General features: G+C 34.6%; 1 protein-coding gene across 3 annotated transcripts in view; it reads right to left on the bottom strand.

Annotated features, from left to right (window-relative positions):
- The window catches only part of CDH18 (cadherin 18), a 603,216-nt gene that overhangs the window by 325,924 nt on the left and 254,513 nt on the right, over positions 1 to 22,779 (bottom strand). For all 3 annotated transcript variants that reach the window (XM_039219788.1, XM_039219789.1, XM_039219790.1), the window contains exon 2: positions 2,969 to 3,452. In XM_039219788.1, coding sequence (XP_039075719.1) covers positions 2,969 to 3,196 — 228 coding nt within the window. In that variant the 5' untranslated portion in view covers positions 3,197 to 3,452. The remainder of the gene's footprint in view (positions 1 to 2,968; positions 3,453 to 22,779) is intronic.

Below are 22,779 nucleotides of genomic sequence, written 5' to 3'. Positions count from 1 at the left end.
AGGATTTGTATGATATCTCATATAAGCTATATTCTCATTCATAAGGGGGTACAATCTGCAGTTTTCATGTAAACATCAAGTTTTTATATGCTTTTTATAAAGAAAAAACACTTTTGTTTTAAAACTATATTGATATTACTATATAAGTTGTTCTAGGAGAAAATGACTTACTTTCTAACCAGTGTGCTATATTTTTCTTACCCTAATCCTTCAATTATTTTTAAAATCTTTAAGTCTGTGAGATATATAAAGATCTTTAACAATTCCGGGGGATCAAATACATGAGATATATTCATGGTAGTTATGGTATCTGACCTTTCATTGCCATTACCATCAGAAAAAATATGGATTATTAATTATACATATATTATGTGTATGTATAATTACATGTATGTATTATGGTGTATATATATTATACATGTACACACACACACACACATATATATAAAGTTATATTATTTACCATTAGAAATAGTCTTTGGTCATGGTCTTAGCCACATATAAGCATCTCAGTACTGAGCAATAGATATTGACTACTGTCAACAAAATAAATGCCTTCATATTAATTCAATCATTGATTAATAAAATTATAGAAAATTATCATAAAAATATATCAGAAGTTGGTATATCAAAACACTTAGGAGTTTGAATCCTAATCAAATGTCCAATTAAAGTTGTTTTATAATGTAAAATATAACTGCAGTTATACAAAAGTATAATCAAGAGCTCAAGGATTATTTAAAATAAACTTATATAATACATCTATAAAAATACTATTTTAATACAAAAACTGCATTGCATGACTACTAATTATTTCTACTAACAAAACTCCTGTCATTTCTGTGGCAGAGAAGGTCTAAGTTCATAATTTCCATTTTTTGGAGGAGTTCCATTTTGTACTCTTAGTAATTGTAAGGATTCTATATTTTATTCCCAAGTGCTATGAAAATACATAGTTGGTTCCGTATAAATGTATTTGTAAATGTGAGATATAAATTCACTTCCTTAACAAATTAAAATGATGGGACAAATAACACTATTCTAACCACAGGTGGATTATTGAACTTTGCAGTCTTAAAAAAATCAGTTACATTTGTATTTTTGTAAGGACAAATGTAAGTATATGGAGACAGATGAGTGGAAAGATCTGTACAGTTAAGTTAGAATTTCTCATGAAGGAAGATTAGAATAGAATAGAAAGACCAAGTGAGGGGGTCAGGCCAGATAGGGCATTAGAGAACCACATCTTTGGGTATAACCATTTATATTTGTCCACCAATAATATAAAGAGTAGAATGGACACCAATTTCCACAGACCTTCCACAAGCTTGAATAGCTTCAACCTCTACCACCTCCTGATGGGTAACAAGCTCTCCACCATATGTTCACTGGCACCCAAGCCCAGAAAGAATGACTGAAATGGATCTACCTAACAAGGCTTCATCTTTTACTAAATGAGGTGATCCAAGAGGAAATGAAAGTCGTCTGATCTTTTCCTTTCCAGCAAATTTTGTTTTTCATGTTTTTCAGTTTGATCGACAACAAATATCCACCACAAAATATTTCTAATAATAAAAAATGTTTTCTTTTTAGGGTACTCCTAAAGGGGGGCATTTTTTTGTTTTTTTAATATTTTTCTTCTTCTCAAGGATAGTAAAGAAGCATAGAGAAGTATTCTGAAGTTCATAATAAAACTAAGTATTAAGTAATTACATATATATGTTGTATATATATATGTTTAAATTTAGAACATTTGTTTCCATTTACTTTGTGGAATACTTTGTAGAAATAAATAAATGATGAAGCTGAGTTGTTTCATCTCATTTTAATGTGCATATGAGAAAAGGATAGAACTATTTCAGATCTTTTCTTTTGTATCACTCCGACTCCTCAGCTCCTGCTGGCTGTGGAAATACAGCTGCACCCCAGTCCCTGTTGAACAAGGGGCGAAGCAGATGGTTTCGATCCTGCACTGCCTACACATTAGGGAAGCACTATGACTTGGATGCAGTAGTAATTTTTTTTTTTTAGTACTAACAGTGCTAAAGTGAAAATAAATAGTCAAACAGGGAGATGAAATTCACTGAGCCTGCAGTCATGGAGATTCTACTGCTGTGCTTACAGTCTTTCCAAGAGGTACTGAGTAAACCTCAGTGGCTGCTTCCAAGGATCAGTAATTCGTCAGAAGGTGTCTCTGCTTCTTACTCTATTCTCTACTCTGGAGCATGCATGACATGTGGGGAAGCTGTCCCCTCGTAGCGAACACACAATTTCCTAACGAGTTTGATTAAACATTAAATTGTCTTATATTTTCAAGAGAAAGGGAAGGTGGTCTAAAGTTATGATTATTTTATCAACTTCAGTCTTTTGGAGTTTTAACAAAACCTGTACATCCTGTTTATATTTAATCTATATTTAAAACATAGCAGCATTTTTATGAGAATTAATTTGGGGAACTGAAAACAAACAAACAAACAAACAAACCCTGTGCTTTCAAAAGATGATTTAGATTCAAATACAGTCTCTGTAACAATTAACAAAAATATATCAGATGCCATGAGATGGTGGGCTCTTTTTGCTTCATGTGCATAGCAAGAGATTGAAAAATGTAAATTATCAATGTACCAGTAAATGCTTTGTGAATTATAACATACCTTCATGATAATAAAGACAAAATTACTCAACTGTGTGTTCAATTAAGGATTTCTATTTTATACAAAATAATGTAAAGAGTCATATACTGGTGAAGAATATTCAGTCCAACATGTATGGACCAATGTTTAGGGAGATGTGACATGACTAGTACATTTCATTGTTTTCAATAATTATTTTGAACCATCCTATATCAGTAGTAATATTCTATAGCATGTTTCCCTCTACTTTCTACATCTTTTCAAATCCAACCCAACTCCACCGTCATCTTATCTCATAATGTCTTTGAATAGGAAACAAACAAACAAAAACTTACTTTTCCAACATATTGTGGATCTGGTCCCATATGTTCTTCTAAAACAAAGAACTGATTCCAAACCCATCCCCTTTTGGGACGATGGTGGACTTCGGTTTCACCTTCAATGTGTTTGGTCTGGTTTCTGGTCACCTTGATGGAGCTGTGGTGAGCAGTTCCATAACACCTCTGCACAAAACAGAGACACACTAGGACTGGACAGATACAAGATGTGCTCGTAACTTTCATTGTAAGATCGCTTTCCAGTTCACAGTCTTCTTTCTTTTCCTTGTCAGTTATAAATGCTTAGTGCGCATTCAAGAGAGAAGCCAAAGCATCTTTTGGAAGGACAGTCCAAAGTAAATTGTTTAGCGTGTCCATGATTTAACTGCCCATCAGGGAAAGGTCAGACTATATTTACATCCTGAAACACTTGGAGAATCAAAGCTGAAGTTGCCTGATTCCAAATCTTCACAGTAAGTGAGCACAGGCAACCATCTTCTACCTAATGGATAGAGAGAAAATTATATGTATTACAAAACATGGCAGCTTTAAGTATTTTCTCTGAATGCAAATTAAACTATTTTGTAGTTTAATGCTGTATGATGCTGATGTTCAAAGAATATATACAAATTCTTCTGGCACTACACACCAACAGGCATACACACAGTTATGTGTAAGCTTCTATACTGCATACATTTTTTTACACGGACCTTCTTATTTGTACTGTTAATTCTCAATATTTAAAAACAAATTAATATATACTATATGTATTTATTTGTAAATATATCTATTTTATATTAAAATAACAAACATTTGAATATTTGGGCATACATATATGCATATTTTTTATATTTATATATTTATATGTGTATTGAATCCTTTGAAACAACAGAAATGCAGTCCTAGGTAGTGAAGAAATGCTCAGAAACTGACCATAAGTATTTGCACATGTCCAATCCAATCTTTTACAACGTATTACCTGTTAGGCATTCCATACTACATGCAAATTTTGTTTGTTTTTGTGTTCATTTTGTTTTTGTTAAGTGTGACACAAAATCACAACACATAGATGGATTACCTGCTCCATGTGACTCACTGAACTTTACCAAAATACTCAGAATACTTTAGAATTAAAAAGTGTCATGGATCATTAAAGCGATCAGGTAGGTTCATTAAAGCAATCAAGTAGGTATGTACTTGAATTGCTTAGTTAGCACAATAGACAAAAATAGAGCAGGAAAGAAGGCTGGAAAAAAATATATGCAATTTAAAATCAGTCCATACATGGGGATCAGACTGACACAGCTGAATAAGAGTGAGAGAGCATCATTTGGCTGAATCATAGTTTCCTTGGATTTTAATTGTCCTGCAGATAATACTCTAGGGTGTGGTCGTTACATATAGGCAAGACAGATTTCAGGCTTGGGGATGACATTACTCACAACTCTAGCAGCTATGTAAAGAAAGGTGAAAGGAACAAAAGAATGATAGCAAAAAGAACAGGGAAAAATGCTTTGATTCTCAAATAAGAAATGTTGAGTACATGACCTTAGATTTTAGTACTTTGGGGGCAATAAAGCAAAACCTATAAAACATTTCCAGAAGAGAAAAGGTAGGATTCGGGAGAAACAAAGAAATTGACTCTGAAATTACTACTTTACAAAAACCATGAAATTGTGGAGCAAGTTTTGCTGTATTTTTATATGTATGTTTCAATATGTATTTGAGAGAAAGAATGAATTCAATATTATGGTTGTTCGATCAGAAATATATTAGATGAGTAACTTTCTCATTTCATAAAGCTGACCCCTGTATACCAACACAAACTGAAAGGTAGATGTGAATGAATTATAAGGTAGACGACTTGTCAATATAAAGATTTAAAAAATTGGGTATAAATAATTAGCCATAGCATAATTGCTTCACACAACTGAAGAAAATGTTAATATCAAGTAAGGAATGTAAAAAATCTCACATGAGATTCAGAATACAGTACCCTTCTCTATCAATATATCTTCCCATACATTTGGGTTAATGATAGTGCTTATTTACCAGTTGTTCACGAATTGTACAGGATTGGGACTAAGATTTCATTTTAATTACCTAGTGAATATAACTTAAATTTGGTAATATTTTATGAAAGCAAAGGTGAATTTTTCACTGATTTAAATTAAAATGACTCAAGAACTCTAACAGTTTAATACCATTGTAGCTCCAACATGGTAAGAACATGGGAAAGAAAGTTAAAAAAAAAAAAAAAAAGATTTTTCTTTCTTTTTTCCCCAACAACGTATTTATAGTACAAACATATAATTCAGATAATTTGTCCAAGTCACCATCATCTCATTTAACTAAAATTTGTGGCTTTGAATAATCGATTTTAGTTCTTTCCAGTCTAATAAATAATTAATGACTTAATTTCCAAGTCACAGATTTCAGAAAAGAAACTTTAGTCTTCTTAGAAGTCAAATTGATGAATATATAGAAGGTGTTATCTTAATAATTTCACACCATTTGGTGTGATTTCTAAATGAAATTAGCATCTTTTTATGCTAAGTTGTTTAACAAAGCATAATTCATGAGTGAAGGTGAAGAAAGTGGCTTTTGTAATGCATTATAGATATGTAGAATGAGTGTGTTCTTTATAATATGATCTAGTCTGGCATTAAAAATATATAAATGTATTTTAATCTATATATGTATCTGTAGAATCTTCACTATGATAATTATAAATTGATAAATAAAGCTCTGTGGAGTGAAAGAACAAATGTAAACATTACTATTATTCATTTGCAAGTATTCTCATTTCCTATGAGAAGACAGAACTCCAAGTATAAAAATCTGCTCTACTTCAAGAAATCCATCCCTGCATAGGCTAGAAAGAATTATAACACAAATAATAATAAAACATTGATTGAGACTAACACAGTAGAAATATGTTGCAAACATCTGCCATTTTTTAAGTAGGATTCAAATACCTTACCTACTCTCATGGAAGACTCCAGTATATGAATTCTGATAGAGACTTTTCACCTCTAAACACATAGGGACCTAATACTTTCTTCTTACAACCTTTTAGTTAAAATTTATACCAATGACACAGACATGTTAATTATATGTCCAAATGTCCTGCAACAAATGATGGATGAATGCAGAGACACTTGAAAAATGTTCACAGTGTTAGTGAGGTTCTCAAGGTCCAAATATAGTGGATGTGAGTCCAGAAGCCTTGTGGGAGAGTCCAGTGGCATGAATTTAAGAGTTATTTTATTTTAGCTAATCCATTTCAGTGATGAGTACTTGACATTGTTTCTTACTGTCTTACTTCTTTTGGATCCCACTTCCCAAACCAGATTCTTCAGCCCTCACCAGTTTTGATGGTTGAACAATACTTTTCCCAATACATTTATTTGCTGCTTTCCGTGACCAAAGTTGCCATCTGTTATTTGAAAACAAGAACTTTCTCTGATATAAAGCATTACTGTCACTCCAACAAACACTTTCCAAAGAATGCAGTAAATGCAATAATGTTTAATGTAGACCTCTCTCTGCTGTTCTGTGAGCTAAGTGAGAACAACACTGCTTCCGGAGTGTGGCCCCTTGCTTTGGTAATTACTCCCTCTTCCACAGTGGAGTTAATAACGGTGTGCTATGAGTCAAGAGACATGACCTCAAATGCTCACCTTGTAGAACACTGTCACATTTTGTAAGCATTTTTTTACTCTGAGCCTCACAGTTTTCATTTATGAATATTCTTAATGAATTCTCTTTGAGCATGTTCAGCTATATAATTATTTGAATTTATGATTTAATAACTATGTATTATTTACAAATTACTTTTCTTATTTACACTGATTTACTCATTTCACCCAAGGGTAAATAGCCATTTATAGCTCTTCAATGCATTCCTTCATTCCTGAAGGTAAGCATTCATTCAGAGAGCTCTGAGGAAACATAATTCTCAGAGAAATGGATTCTCACATTTATCCCAAATGTTAATGCTTGTAACTCGTGTCCTTGACTGAATATTTTTTTTTTTTTTACCATTGGTTCTTAACTTATAAACCTTGAACTCTAAAGAGGTCTAGAGAATGCCTTCTGTTTCCTTTCTTCTAAAAAGTAAAACTTTCTTTGTCCTTTTATTTTGAAAATGTCTTTGCAAAAACATACTAGACATTATTTCATGTATTCATCTTTCTAGTTTCCGTATGCGAGGTGTGACATGAAATATTTTATATATTCAAAAAAACCTAGATTTATAATTGTCACCAGGTTCTGAACTCTGACATTATATATAACTTGGTAGGAATTTATCTGACTTTGCATAGAGCAAGGCAAGCTTAAAAAGAAGCTGTCAAAGAAGATAAAGTACAATGGAAAGTCCATATTTTTTGGAATTACTTTCATGTGAGATATATAAAGACATCTTGCCTGGTGAAGTAAGTACATAGCAATGGGAACATGATGCTCAATACACATAAGATGGGCTTCCCAAGTATCAAACCTATAAACCCTTCAGATGAGAAAATTGTTCTTTGTGTCATCTTGGAAATAATGTAACTTAATATTTCCATGATGACTGATTGATTGATTCTAAAATGTATTTATTTTGAGAGAGAGAGAGAGAAAGAGAGAGAGGGAAAGGCAGAGGTGGGAAGGAAGGGAGAGAAAATCCCAAGCAGGCTCTGAACTGTCAGCATTGGAGCCCAACACTGGGCTGGATCCCACAAATCCTGAGAACATGACCTAAGCCAAAATCAAGAGTCCAAAGCCTAACCCACTGAGACACCCAGGAGCCCCAAGATTCATCATTCAAAGCTATCATACTATCAGGCAGATTTAAATTTAAGGGAATTCATATTATGTTTGATTTTCAGAGTTACTTATAAAAGGTGAAAGTTACAAATACTGAACAAGGGCCATTTTTCAAGAGTAATAAATATTTAATACTTATCAGTCTTTGTTTCTGTGTGCGTGCATGCGTGTGTGTGTGTGTGTGTGTGTGTGTGTATGTGTGTGTATTTAGCTTTAGGATGTTCTAAAATCTCAAGATAATCCTGTGGGTTGGTGATTACAGGCATAACTCCCATTGCTGGCAAGATGCATTCTCGGGTATCATGTATGATACTGCAGCTATGGTTTCCATCATTGTTGGATCCAATGATCAAAAATATTGGTACCATTCTCTCATTCTGGGTCTTGTTCAATTTCTAAAGACACTGACTTCTGAGTTTTTGCTTTACCTTCCTGCCTTTCACTCTCCATTGTTTCTATTTTCCATTAGTTTTTGTTTTTGTTTTCCTCTCTCTCTTTCTCTCTCAATTAGTAATTCATCTATTTAGGACTGTTACTCTTCTCAAACATTGTCTATGATTACTCTTGCTTACAGCCAAAATGCAAATACTCATAAACCACATACAATTGTGCAGGGCTTTACCTTTGTTTCAAGTTTTATCTCTAGATTGATTCCCAAATCAATATTTTCAATGTCAATCTGACTCAGGGCTCAAGGTTTAATAAACTGCATTTGCTTAAAGTAAGTGTGTGTGTGTGTGTGTGTGTGTGTGTGTGTGTATAAAATATATATATTAGATTATCTAATATATCTAATCTAATATACATAATAGATTATCTCAAAGTATGATTCACACTAAAATACAATATGTACATAAATCAGAAAGCAATAATTTTATGTATTATGTTTATCTGTTAGAATTATTAATACTGTAAATATAAATAATAATTATTAGTTTCATGTAGGCAGTTATGAAAACACTATGTTTACAGACAGGCTTTACTCCCTAACATGGCTGATTCCTCTCTCTTTGCCTTATAAGTCTTACTCTCCAAATTTTATTTAGTAATACCTATCCTCTGAGGTCGAGACTGAAGGACATTTCTCCACAAAGACTTCTTGTTTTGGAAAACAAGTCTCCTTGGGTCTCTTTTGTTTCTACACATCTTCTGAATGAGTGGCACTGACAGCATTGTTTGCTGTCATTTTTCTCATGGATACATGTACAGCAAACACCCTGGGAAGAAAGATAGACACTCCCACCCCTCCCTTTGGGGGCAGATAGCAGATTTGTTTTCTGACTGGATTACATCTTCCTTTAGGACAAAGATTGAAGAAGTGTGCCAGAAGAGTTAATATATGACTGAGGATTTCAGAATTTAGAGTTCCTTAGCCATGACCCATAGATAATGTGTGTATGGCATATACCTGGGCTGCTTCATGTTACCCTATGGGATGTGAGGAGCAAGAGGAACTCATACCACCAAGTGTGAAATGGGTAATAAAGTCTTGTCCTTGACCCTGAGTCTCATATCTTCTATCAGCATCTATGAAACTGTAGCAGCCTAATGTGTTAGACTGATGGTAGGGTAAAATCTCAAACCCTTCACTTGCAAGTCTGGATACCACAGTTCTATAGAATTGTGTGCTCCTCTAAATTACCAGAGCATGATATCATCCTGTCTTACTATGGCAGAGACCAGCATTCTAATTATGAATATAGGTCTTATTTAATTTTTCCTTTGTGTCAGTTCCTTTTTTTTTTTTTAGTTCTCATACCATGTCTATGTATTTGCCACTGCCTGTGAGATACTTCTCATAATGTAGCTAATACATAAATATTCTTGAATGAAGAAATAAATGAGAAATAGACAAACTAATTCAGAGTTTGTGTCACAAGAGTAGTATTGATATACCAAATTTCAAGTTAGAATATTTAACTGTTAAAATTTTTTACAGAAAACTTTTTAAAAGCATGCTTTGATTTGGTCAACATTATACTTTGTTTTTCACTTCAAATACTGTCACAATCAAAGACACAGATACAGGAAAAGAAAATTATACTGTATCAATAAAATTATGCTTTTTCATTTAGCTTCTTTTTACATAGGAAATTGAGGAAGCTATTCAAATATTGAGCCATATATGTATTAGTAAACTTTGCAATGTCATATACTATATGTCATTATAAGTAATATATTATTACTTATAGTTAAAAAATCCATGTATGAACATTCCTACTATGTTGACCTAGAATAAATAAATAAAAGGAAGTAAAGCATAGACTATTATTCACATTACAACTATTTATCTGTCTTAAGACAAACTATTATTGTTAGATTCATGAATATTTATATAATTTAAAAAATTTTTAAATTTATGTTGAGAGAGACAAAGAGAAACAAAGACATCATGATGACATCAGGGAGGGACAGAGAGAGAGAAGAGAGAGGGAGAGAAGGAGGGAGGGAGAGGGAGAGGGAGAGGGAGAGAGAGAGAATCCTAAGCAGGCTCCCCATATCAGCGCAGAGCCAGATGTGGGGCTCGAACTCACAAACTGTGAGATCATGACCCAAGCCAAAGTCAAGAATTGGATACTCAACCTATTGAGCCACATGGGTGCCCCTCTATGATGTTTTGTTTTTATATTTTGTGTATTCCTGAAATCACACACATTGGAGAAAGCATAATGCCCTGAAGATATATAAGAATGTAAGATGATACTCACAATTCTGCTCTATTTGACTACAATGGGTAATCTCATAAAATTACTTCCAATTCATGTGGCTGATTCTAGCCTTCATATATCTAGCTAACAGTACTCCAAAAGTTAGAAAACGAGGGGCGCCTGGGTGGCTTAGTCGGTTGGGCGTCCGACTTTCGCTTAGGTCATGATCTCGCGGTTCGTGGGTTCGAGCCCCGTGTCGGGCTCTGTGCTGACTGTCAGCGCAGAGACTGGAGCCTGTTTCAGAGTCTGTGTCTCCCTCTCTCTCTGACCCTCCCCTGCTCACGCTGTCTCTCTCTCTCTCTCCTAGAAATAAATAAAAAAATATTAAAAAAAAGTTAGAAAACGAATATAGGAGAAAATGGTGGTACCAAATGCAATGTTTTCTTACTTATCTACATATGTCAGAGTGACAAACAGGTATTTTGAATTTCTTCATGTCTTCTCAAATTATTTCTACCTATCACACTATTTTATGTTTATGTTCTTGTTATACACACACAAATACTATGTATATACACATGCACACATCATCTAAGATGATAGGTTTTCATGAAGTAAATTTCTAAAATGGTTATTCAGTTTTATTTGAAATATCAAAAAGCACTATTGGTGCAGACACCTAGGGGCCCAAATCACTATCTGGTTTCCATCTCTGGGCACCCCATACATCTTGCCAAGCATTAAGTCCCTGCACCCCACTCACCCAGGATAAACACTATTATTCCCTGGCCTCTGTTATGGCTTCATACGACCTCATCACTAAGTTCTACCCCATGGCATATAAGCATAGTTTTATCCCTTGACTTCCTAAGAAATTTCCTTAGATTATTGGCATGGGTTTTATCTACTCTTTCTCCTTCATCTTGCCACTTGAGTCCTGAATGTGGTGGTTACAGCTCCCTTTTGGACCCTGAGAATGAGGACGATAGCCTGGAGATAAGAGAAGCCATGCAATTTTATACCAGCAATCATTGTAGAGTAGGGCCTTCATATTAGTCCTGTGCTGCCTTCTTCTGAGCTCAGTTAATAGAGAAAATGTCAGTCTTTTGTGTTTGATACTCAGAGCTGAATTTAGCCCTGGTTTAACAACCATTGAACTTCAGTAGTATATTCTCTAGCCTTGGGATTTCAGGGCAGAGGCTGGGATGTGTGAAATAAAGTACAGGGGAAAGAAAAAAAAAAAAAAAAAAGGAAAGGGAAATCAGGGGACGGGGCAATGGCAAATGATGGATGGCACTCTATTCTAACTTCCAGAGGACTTACTTTTGGTGACAGATTTTTCTGCAACTTTTATCACAAACATTAAAATCTTGCTTTTCTCTTTTTCCTCTAACACAAGAAACTATATCTCATGCTGTATCTGCATCATTCATAGTGCACAGCACTAGGCCATGCAAATGGAAGGAGTGGCCCTTATCCAAGGTCTCCTTCAGCGCCTCTGCCTTTAAAGTCTGTCCTCTATCCGTATAGAATCTCAACTCTCTGCTTGAAATTGTCCCATGCCTTTATATCATCTCCAGGATAGAATCCAAACACTTTCAGATGAAATTCGTGGCTTTTCAATATCTGGTGCCTTCCCACTTTCCCTCTCATCCTCAGCGTCTGCCCAGAAAACACCTACTCGTATTGGCCATGCTGTCTCCCGATGATGCTGTGTTCTTGCTAGTCTTTGTGACTTTGTGCAAGCGGTTTCTTCTAAATGAAAACCCCATTTCTCTGTTGTAATGATCGGTGAATCACTAGCCCCCAAGTGAGTCTTGGAGCCTAGTCCCTCTGTTCCAAAGCTCCCCTGTTCTCTTTATTGTCATGAAGAAATTCAGAATAATCCACCTCAAAATAAGCCACTCTAGCATACAGATTACTTTAAGTTAAAGTCACTGGGAAAGGACCAAATGCAAAAAGCATTCTAATCTTCCAAAAAGCAGGAGATAACGTCTCCATTTGAAAGAAGTCCTTCCTATAGCAGAAGGCAGCAAACATTCTCAGCATGAAGGATGGGAAGGTTAAGACAAATCTGTAAAAACAAGCCTTCCTAAATTTACTCTTATCATTCTAGTCACATCCCTCTACCCAATTAATTAAGTAGCCAAGCCCAAATTGTCACAATTTACTACTCTTGGTCCAACTCAGGAAATAAGGGTCTGGCTCTAACAGCTTTTTTTTTTTCTTTCCTTATATAGGCTCCTAAAAACCTATATGAAGCAAGTTTATATTCTTTCCTCTTGTTAATATTTCTTTTTACAGGAGTAACAGACAAGAACCTGAAAGCTATTTTTTTCTACCCGATTACATTTGTCACATGACTTATGCATTTATGTGTCTTCCAAAGTAGACCATAATCTCCAGCCAGATTTTGACTTTAATATATGTGACCTTATTGATTAGTGTAGTCTGACCCTTACAATCAAGACTCTGTTAAGTGAACAAATAAAACCAGAGTGGGCAGCCATCAGTTGAGTGATTCACTGAGTTGTGTTGTAACACCAGCCAAGTTTTCTCGTAAGTAAAATATACATAATAACTTCATAGGTCTCTGTAAGAATTAATCAGAGTTATGGTCAAAGTCAAGAGTACCTGAATGACTCAAAGTCCAGTGACACTTTTGAGAAAATAAAAATTAAAGTATTTCTTAAAGTAAGAGTGGCATTGTCTTTATGTGAACTATGTTACATGCATTATTTTGAAGTTTTATTGGATTATTTCCTATGAACTCGACAAAAGAAAATATTTTTATTTTAATTTGGACTTTATGTTTCTTGGAAAAAATAAAAATAAACATTATTAAAATACAGAGTTTCTATATAATGACTTGATAATGAATATTTAATACTTGTATGTATTTTCTTAGAGCTGTGGCTAACTCTGATATTAATTGTATATCTATATTAGAAATATTTCTAATACAAGTTTTGAAAAAGTTTTTAGGGTACTTGGGTAGCTCAGTTGTTTAGCATCTGACTCTTGGTTTCAGCTCAGGTCATAATCTCATGTTTTGTGAGTTCTAGCCCAGCAGTGGGCTCCATTCTGACAGGGCAGAACCTGCTTGGGATTCTCTCTTTCTCATTCTCTCTTTGCCCTTTCCCCGCTCATACTCAATCACTCTCTCTCACAAAATAAATAAATAAACTAAAAAAGAAACCACATTTTAAAAACTACTTGAGTGTCCCAAATTGAAGGAAACTCGAAATGATACTCAGTGGCGGATATAATACATCTACAAAAAAAATTGACAGACTTAGCTTTTCTGCAGCAATAAGCATTATTTAATTTTTTTTTTTTTTTTTTTTTTAGAAAGAGAGTTAGAGAAAGAGTGCAAGGGACAGAGAAAGAGGTAGAAAGAGAGAATCCCAAGTAGGCTCCATACTGTCAGCAAGAAGCCTGACATAAGGCTCAAAATCATGAACCACAATATCATGACCTGAGTTGAAGCTGAAATCATGAGTCAGATTGCCTAACTGACTGAACTACCCAGGTGCTGAATCTTTTTTTTTCTTTTGCGATTAATCAGTTATCAAGTAAAATGTCTTAACTTTATTACAAAAAGCAAGGATATGACTCTCTCTCTTTTGGGATATTTCAGTTTCCTTAACTTATACTGAAGTTTGTTGGCCTAATTAAAATTTAACATTGAATATCATAACTCTTATTTGTATGAAAATTGTTAAAATTTTTTATGCCATATAGATACTGAAGTTTTATGTAAACTACTGAGTCAAACCATCTTTGAATTTAATATTGTGTTAGAACATTCCTTAGAAATTATAAATCTATAAGGAGCCATAGTATTGTTTAACACTAAGCACTGCACTTGTGAATTTTAATGAATGAGAAATTTTGATAAAATGTCCTAAACAGAAAAAGACTTGTGTAGTGTTTTTATAAATGCACATAAAATACTATGTTCAAGTTGTCTGACATTTGATAGAACTTTATATTTCTATTCAAATTCATGCTTCACAATTACAATCATGCTCTTACCAATACAGCTGCTCTTAAAGCAGATTGTAAGCTTGTGAGATCTACGTGGCCACACATTAGTGCTAAGAATATCCCATTACATGCTTTCTACATGATGAAGACAAATAGATATGTGCACTGCTGTCAACGCTGCTTCATGATCTCCAACCTAGAATGGTTATCAGTGTTTTGTTGTTGTTTTATCCTATTGCATCACATGTTATCTGTACAATTTTTCTAAATTTCTTTTATTTTTTTTTAATGTTTATTCTTTCTTGATTGAGAGAGAGAGAGAGAGCATGAGCAGACGAGGGGCAGAGAGAGAGGGAGACACAGAATCCGAAGTAGGCTCCAGACTCTGAGCTGTCAGCACAGAGCCCAATATGGGGCCTGAACTCACAGACCTTGAGATCGTGACCTGAGCTAAAGTGGGAGGCTTAACCAACTGAGCCACCCAGGTGCCCTACATTTTTCTAATTATAGCATATCTGTCAAATTTTCATATACTATACCTAACATGACCAAGGAGACATTTTATCATGTTATAGCCTCATAGAACTCTCTGCTCTTTATGCACAATAATTATGGTAGTTTGAACACACTGTGCTTGTCCACACCACACCACATGCTCTGCATCTCCTGAAATGTCTTTCACAGATTTGGCCCTTGAAAATTTTATACTCATCTCTCAGACACTAGTACCATTCCTTCCTTGCAATCACTAGCACTCTACATGGGTTAGGCAGTTCTCTGAACCCATAGTGCACTGTAAACAGAGTTTATTTTGCAGCATAAACTTTTGTCATATATTCCATTTTCTCAAAGTAGACCGTGAATTTAATGAGAACAGGATGGATATCCATGGTCATTTCTCAAATGCCTGGAGTAGCAAAATGGGCATGAAAAGATAACTGCCCTTTGAATTAATTTCTGAATCCTCTAATAACATGAACTTAATCTAATAAATAGTAAGATAATATCCTAAAGGGTCTAAAATACAACCAAAACCTTTAGTGAAAATTGAATTTTGATATGGTTTAATGACTTATAACATTCAGTGGTGCTAGTATAAATTTTTTAATGTTTATTTACTTTGAAGAGAGAGATACAGAGTGTGATCAAGAGTGGAACAGAGAAAGAGGGAGACACGGACTTTGAAGTGGGCTCCAGGTTCCGAGCTGTCAGCACAGACCCCTGTTCAGGGCTCAAGGTCACAAACTGTGATATCATGACTTGAGTCTAAGTCAGATCCTTAACCAACTGAGCCACCCATGTGCCCCAGTAATGATGCTAGTATAAACCAAACTATTGAAGATCCAACACTGTAGGCAAATTGGCTATCTCTCTGTCATATATTCAATAAAGATTATTTATCAAATTCTACTACATGGAAAATACTGTAGCATGGTTTTGCAGGATACAAATTAAAAAAAAAAACAAAAAACAGAAATAGAAAGGAACCCACAGGTTAAGCATACAGTAAGAGAAATGAAACATATACAAATAAGAATCAATAGTGTTATAAAAAATATATATGTTGCATTAGAACATGTAATTTTATTCTCATATTCTTTATTTTTTTATCTCCACAGAAATACTGTCAGGTAACTGGAGAGGGATAATATGATAAGAAATGAATGAATAACATGCAAAAAGAGTGGCAATGAGAAATAACATTCTCTTTACTTGAAAGAGCTAAGAAAATTTTACATGAAAATACCATTTAGTGTGGTGTTCATGGGTTTCACTTAAAGATTTTGATTTCAAATACCGTTAAGTTCATTTAGTCTTTTTTGGCATTCATTAGAGATTTCCTGAAATTCTATTACAGATCAGTCACTATTCTGATGATGGAGATTACTGATTAAACAATGAATTTTCTTGTTATATTATGTTAGAGTGGACTGACAGAGTAAACAAATACACAATATTTTTTTTAGGTGAAAATATATAGTATGGCAGGAAAACAAAATGAAAAACAACAGAGTGTTTTAGAGGGGATTGAATTTAGAGAACTTTAAAATGTGCAGTCAGAAGGAAGGCCTCTCCTGTGGGCCAGGTATTTGAGTAGAGACCTGAATCATAAAATGTCAAACACAAAGATGTGAGGGAAAATCATTACAGACAGAAAACAGTGGATACCAAGGTCCTTAGTCAAAACGATCTTATCATGAACAAGAAGGTGAAACCCAGCTGTGCTCAAAGGTAGTAGAACCCAGATTGGAGATGGCTTAGCTGTGGCATCAGAGATGCTAGGGGTAAGAACACCAAGGGGCTTTGAGAATATTTTGGTTTTGTTTGTTTGTTTTTCTGTTTGTTTTTAGATTTCTGAGGCAGTGTTGCTCTACGGCTAAGAATATGCGGTTTTATTATTATAAAAAATACATACACGTGATTTTCCTTTTAACAAATTTTAACTGTAAAGTAAAATGTTGGTCACTATAAGTACAATGTTGTATGGCAGAATTCTAGAATCCAGTCATATAAGTCATCTTGCACAACTGAAAGTTTATACCCATTAAAGAGCAATTCTCCATTTCTGTGTCCCCATTTTGTTTTCTCTTTCATGAGTTTGAATACTTTAGATACCTGATATAATTGGATCCTGGGTGCTTGTCCTCCTGTGACAGGCTTATTTCACTCAGCATATGACCTTAATATTCACCATGTTGTAGCATATAAAAGGATTTCCTTCTTTCTTATGGAAGAATGATATTCCAGTGTGTGTGTGTGTGTGTGTGTGTGTGTGTGTGTGTGTTCCCTACATCATCTTTATCCACACATATATGAATGGACTTTTAAGTTGTTTCCACCTCTTTGCTAGTGTGCATAATGCTGCAATGAACATCAAGTGCAGATATGCCTTCAAGGGCCTGTTTCCATTTCCTTTGGAAATATACTAAGATGTGAGATTGCTGGTCACATGGTAGTTCTATGTTGATATTTTGGAACTTCCATACTCCTGTCCATAGTGGCTTTACCCTTTTATATTCCCACTAGTGGTACATACGATATTTCCTTTTCCATGTCTTTGCCAACACTTTTTATTTCTTGTTTTTTTAGTCAGAGCCATTCTAGGGGCACCTGTGTGGCTCAGTCAGTTTAGTGTCTGACTTCAGCTTAGGTCATGAGTTCACCATCTATGAGTTCAAGCCCTGTGCCAGGCTGTTTGCTGACAGCTCAAAGCCTGGAGCCTCCTTTGGATTCTGTGTCTCCTTCTCACTCTGTCCCTCCCCCACTTATGCTCTGTCCCTTTAAAAAAAACATTAATTAAAAAAATAATACCCATTCTAATAAGTATAAGATAATATTTCATTGTGGTTTTGATCTGCTTTTCCCTGATAAGTGGTGTTGAGCACATTTTCATGGATCCGTTGGCCATCTGTATGTCTTCTTTGGAAATGTATCTATTAACTATTCTAATCCTCTGACCATTTTCAATCTATTTCTTTGTTTTGCTAGATTTTTTTTACTTTTTTAACTTTATTTTTGAGAGAGAGAGAGGGAGAGGGAAAGAGAGAGCAAGCGAACAGGGAAGGGGAAGAGAGAGAAGAAGACACAGAATCAGAAGCAGGCCCCAGGCTCTGAGTGGCCACCTCAATACCTGACGCAGGGCTGAACTCATGAGCCATGAGATCATGAACCGAGCCGAAGGATGCTTAACGACTGAGCCATCCAGGTGTCCCTTGTTTTGCTAGACTTAAATGAATTATTTATACATTTTGAATATTAATTCCTTATCAGCTATATGATTTGCAAATATCTTTTTACCATTCTATTTGTGTCTTTTCATTTTGTTGAAGGTTTCCTTCGCTGGACTGAAATATTTTAGTTTAATGTAGCCCTATTTATGTTTGCTTTTATTGCCTTGGCTCCCGGTATCAAATTCAATAAATTATTATCAAGATCAATGCCAAGGTGCTTACTACCTGTGTTTTCTTCTTGGAGTTTTGTAGGCTGGGGTCTTACATGTAAGTATTTCATCCATTTTGAGTTGTTTTGTGTATGCTGTAAGACAATGGTCTAATTATTATTCTTTTGCATGTGTATTGAAGGAAAAATCTCTTCACCATTGTGTATTCTTGGCATTTGTGATATTTGTTGAGTTTATTTATGGGCTTTTGATTCCATTAATTTAAGTGTCTGTTTTTATCCAAGTAATGTGCTGTTTTTATTAGTATCGGTTTGTAATATGTTTTGAAATCAGGAAATGTGATGCCTTTAGCTTTGTTCTTTCTCAAGATTGTTTGGTTTTTAAGTTTTTTGTTTTCTTTTGGTTCCATATGAATATGATTTTTGTCTTTATGCAAATGTTACTGGGATTTTGCTAAGGGTTGCTTGCACTAAGTCTGTAGATGATTTTGGGTGCTATGGTCATTTTAATAATATTCAGTCTTCCAATGAATGAGCATGGCATGTCTTTCCAATTTGTGTTTTTAATTTCTTTCACCAGTATTCTGTAGTTTTCGGTGTACAAATTTTATCTCCTTGATTAAGTTTATTCCTGCATTATCATTTTTGATGCTATTGTAAATGGATTTGATTGTTTTCTTAATTTCCTTTCTAGACTGTTGTCAGTGCCTGATAATGTAACTAATTTGTGTATGTTGATTTTATATCTTGCAGTTTGTTGAATTTGTTTAGCAGTCCTAAGTGTCTGTGTATGGGGGGATCTGTAGGTTTTACTATACATAAGATCATGTAAGCTGTGATTAGATATAATCTTATTTTCCCTTTATAATTTGGTTACTTTTTTTTTCTATTATTTTTTTTTATTTTTTTTTTTTAATTTATTTCTAGGAGAGAGAGAGAGACAGCATGAGCAGGGAGGGTCAGAGAGAGAGGGAGTCACAGACTGAAACAGGCTCCAGGCTCTGAGCTGGCAGTCAGCACAGNAGAGAGAGAGGGAGTCACAGACTGAAACAGGCTCCAGGCTCTGAGCTGGCAGTCAGCACAGAGCCCGACGCGGGGCCCGAACCCACGAACCGCTAGCTCATGACCTAAGCGAAAGTCGGACGCTTAATCGACTAAGCCACCCAGGCGCCCCTATTTCTATTATCTTGACTAGTTGCTCTGATCAAGATGGTGTGTTACGTAGAAGTGATAAGAGTGGGCATTACTTCTGGGCCCTGAGAGCACTCTGAGACAGAAGAGTCAGAGGCCCAACATTGGGCATTGCCCAAAAAATTATGGGAATGTTGGACATATTGCCCATTCTTTTCTGTCTTTCCCCAGGGAGAGGTTGAATGCTTAGAGCTTCCTCCCAATTCCATGGTACTGTTCCAGGAGTAGAGATTATGGTGAGAAAGTTATACAAATCTTCCTACTACTTTTAATGTACTTGGTTTTATACTTGCCTGAGGGGCAGAAGCATCATAACTGGATTTTGGATTTCTCATAATAGGAATTTGCCTATGTCTTTGTATGATTGTTGAATGAATGTCTTCATGTGAAGTAGGGTCTGGAACTTCCTATCCTGCCATCTTACTGACATCGCTCAGGACATTTAATTTTGTATGAAGTGAAATGAATAGACACTGGAGAGTTTTGAGGAGTGTATAACATAAACTGAATTAAAAGAACACTCTAATATCCATGGAAAGAATGGAACATTAGGGAACAATAAGACTAAATGAAGAATGGGTTTCAACACTATTTCAGAAGTGCAGGTGAGAGACAATGGTAGCTAAATATAAGGCACTACCATAGTTAGGAGAAAGATAGCTAGTATATATATAGCTATAGCTACACACACACACACACACACACACACACACACACACACACACACCAAGACTATGTGTTAGAGTTGATGATGTTTGCATTGCAAGGCAGAAAATTTAATAAGAATCATGAGAGGTAAAGAGTAACAGGGCAAGAATGTAGAGCTCTATTTTCAGTTAGTAAATGTGTGCTACCTGTAAGGTATCTGAAATGACATGTTGAGTGAACAGTCACCTAAACTAGTTTAGAGTTCAGTGGAGAAGTCAGGGAAAAAGCTATTAGCATGAGAGCCAGCAGGATACTGAAGTAACTTAAAACCATTGGCTAATAAGGTCATGTTGGAAGAGACTTAAGTAGGAAAGAGTATAGGGCATATGGATCAGTATTGGGCATTCAGTAGTTAGAATTAAAAGTAAAGGATGAGGAGCCTGTAAAAGAAACTGAGACAACATGTGGTTTGGTGGTAGTGGTAGAGGCAGGGAGCTGATGGGGTATCATAGAAGCCTAATGAATAAGTATTTTGGAAGGGAGAGGATTGCACAAGCACTTAAATCAATGTATTTATTGATAAAAGACCCAGATACCACCAACCTACTTCCTACCTGAATGTGTGTTTGTAAGTATTTAGAGCACAGAAGTGAACTGTTTGTTTTGTTTTGTTTTGAGAAATGAACATTTTAAACATACATACTACATGATATACAATGGGTTCTGCCCTTAAACCTATTGTTTTATTTCGTTAGTTTTATGATCTTTTTCTACTTGAAGACACTAAGACTCAAAGCATTGAAATAGCTTGCCCAAAAGTTGAGATATGAAGACAGTTCTATTTGAGTTCAGCATCTTTCTGCAACACTAGATTGAAATAGACATGAGTTTGAGTTATTATGCCTCTCTCTCCTTGTTATTGGTCCTTGAGATGTGAGATATTTAACATCTGAAAACTTCTAGTCCCATATGTTGGATGATATGATAGCAGTACCTATAACCCATAAATTTTAGTAAGTATTAGAAGAGCCAAAAGAAGATAAAGCACTAGTTCTGATTCATAACAAGCCCTTGAAATGTGTAATATTTTGTTATACGGATGTCTCACTTTAGAATTTAATTCATATTTATTTTTATTACATTACTTTTTTTTATATATACAATTTACAGATGAAGATATGGAAAACAATTCATTTATTATACCTAGTATCTAGAGAAACTATTATAAAACTTAAAAATTAAATGTATGTACTATGATAATCAATTATATACAATGTTTAGGATAAACATGATTTTTCTTGAACATTAACATTATCTATCTTTCCAACTCAGCTTAGAAAAAACCAGAGTCCTCCACAGCCATATCACCCTGAACACTCCAGTCCTCTGATCTCAGAAGCTAAGCAGGGTTGGGCCTGGTTAGTACTTGGAAGGGAGAAAAAACCAGAGTCTTACATATTCAAATGTCTTCTAACAGTTTCAATGGGATAAGGAGCTTACAGTTTATATGAGTCTGATTCTCTTATCCTGGCAAACTAGGTTAAACTCTAGGAACAACTTATATATTCGTAAGGGTTTTTAAATGAAAGGCTAATTTTCTTTTGAGATGATGACTTATGATAAATAAAAAGGACATGGGGAAATTATAGAGCACCTTCTCCATCTGTTTTGCTATCAGCCTCTCAGATCTATTAAAGAAAGTTAATTCTAATATTTTTAAGATATTAGAACTTTTTGAGATATTAATAAAATGAGACATTTTATTTAATCAAACAATTAAATATCTATTGTTTGAGGGAGCTTACAAAGTAAAGGTTTTACTTTTAATATCCTAAAACTCATTGAGTTTTTACTTGCAATTTGCTGTATATATTTCCAGTTATTGCATTATACTGTTTGTGCTTTTATAGCTTTTAGCAATTAGAGAATAAAGTAGGTAATATGTCTGTATAATATAATCATTCAAAAGACCGAATATAAAATACGGTCTCCCAGTTGTAATAAAGTCCCGGTGGACATTCCAGTTAACTCTTATAGGCTGCTAAAGTACAACTTTGTTGAATCGTGTGAAAACAAAACAACAAAAATTTGTAATGTCCTCCAGAGTATTATTAGATAACATGCTGCTATGTTTACACAGGGAATTTGCTGCATTATTAATATAATAGCTACTTTGTGATCCTATAGAGGTTTTTTAGCTGATATATCTTTACTGGGAATATTCAAAAGGTGTTTATATCCACTTTCCAAATAATTAAAAGTATATTCTCCAGGTGTAGATTTTTACATTGAGGACATTTATTATGGTGATGATTTTATATTATTTGTTCTTATTATAAAAGGGCTACATACTCATGGTAAGAAAACTAAATAAAAACAATATAACTGGGTGTAAAGGGAAACATAAAAATAATAATAATTTTCTTCCTCTGACACTAAGTTCTAGGGCTGAAGATATGCATACATAGTGTTGAAGATAAACTATAATTAAGAGCTATATCAACAAACAGAAGATAAATGGAAAATGTTAAGTCAATACTTTTTTTGCACAGTCATGTTATGTTAGTATTCTGCAATTGCTTTTTGCCATAATAAGTGCCTTTGATGTTTACTATAGACCAACTTATCATTTTTAAC

Source organism: Hyaena hyaena, unplaced genomic scaffold, assembly GCF_003009895.1.
Source record: "Hyaena hyaena isolate Hyena2069 unplaced genomic scaffold, ASM300989v1 scaffold_843, whole genome shotgun sequence".
Taxonomy (NCBI): domain Eukaryota; kingdom Metazoa; phylum Chordata; class Mammalia; order Carnivora; family Hyaenidae; genus Hyaena; species Hyaena hyaena.
Note: the sequence above shows the minus strand (reverse complement) of the source record. Positions and strands in the feature narration are given on the sequence as shown.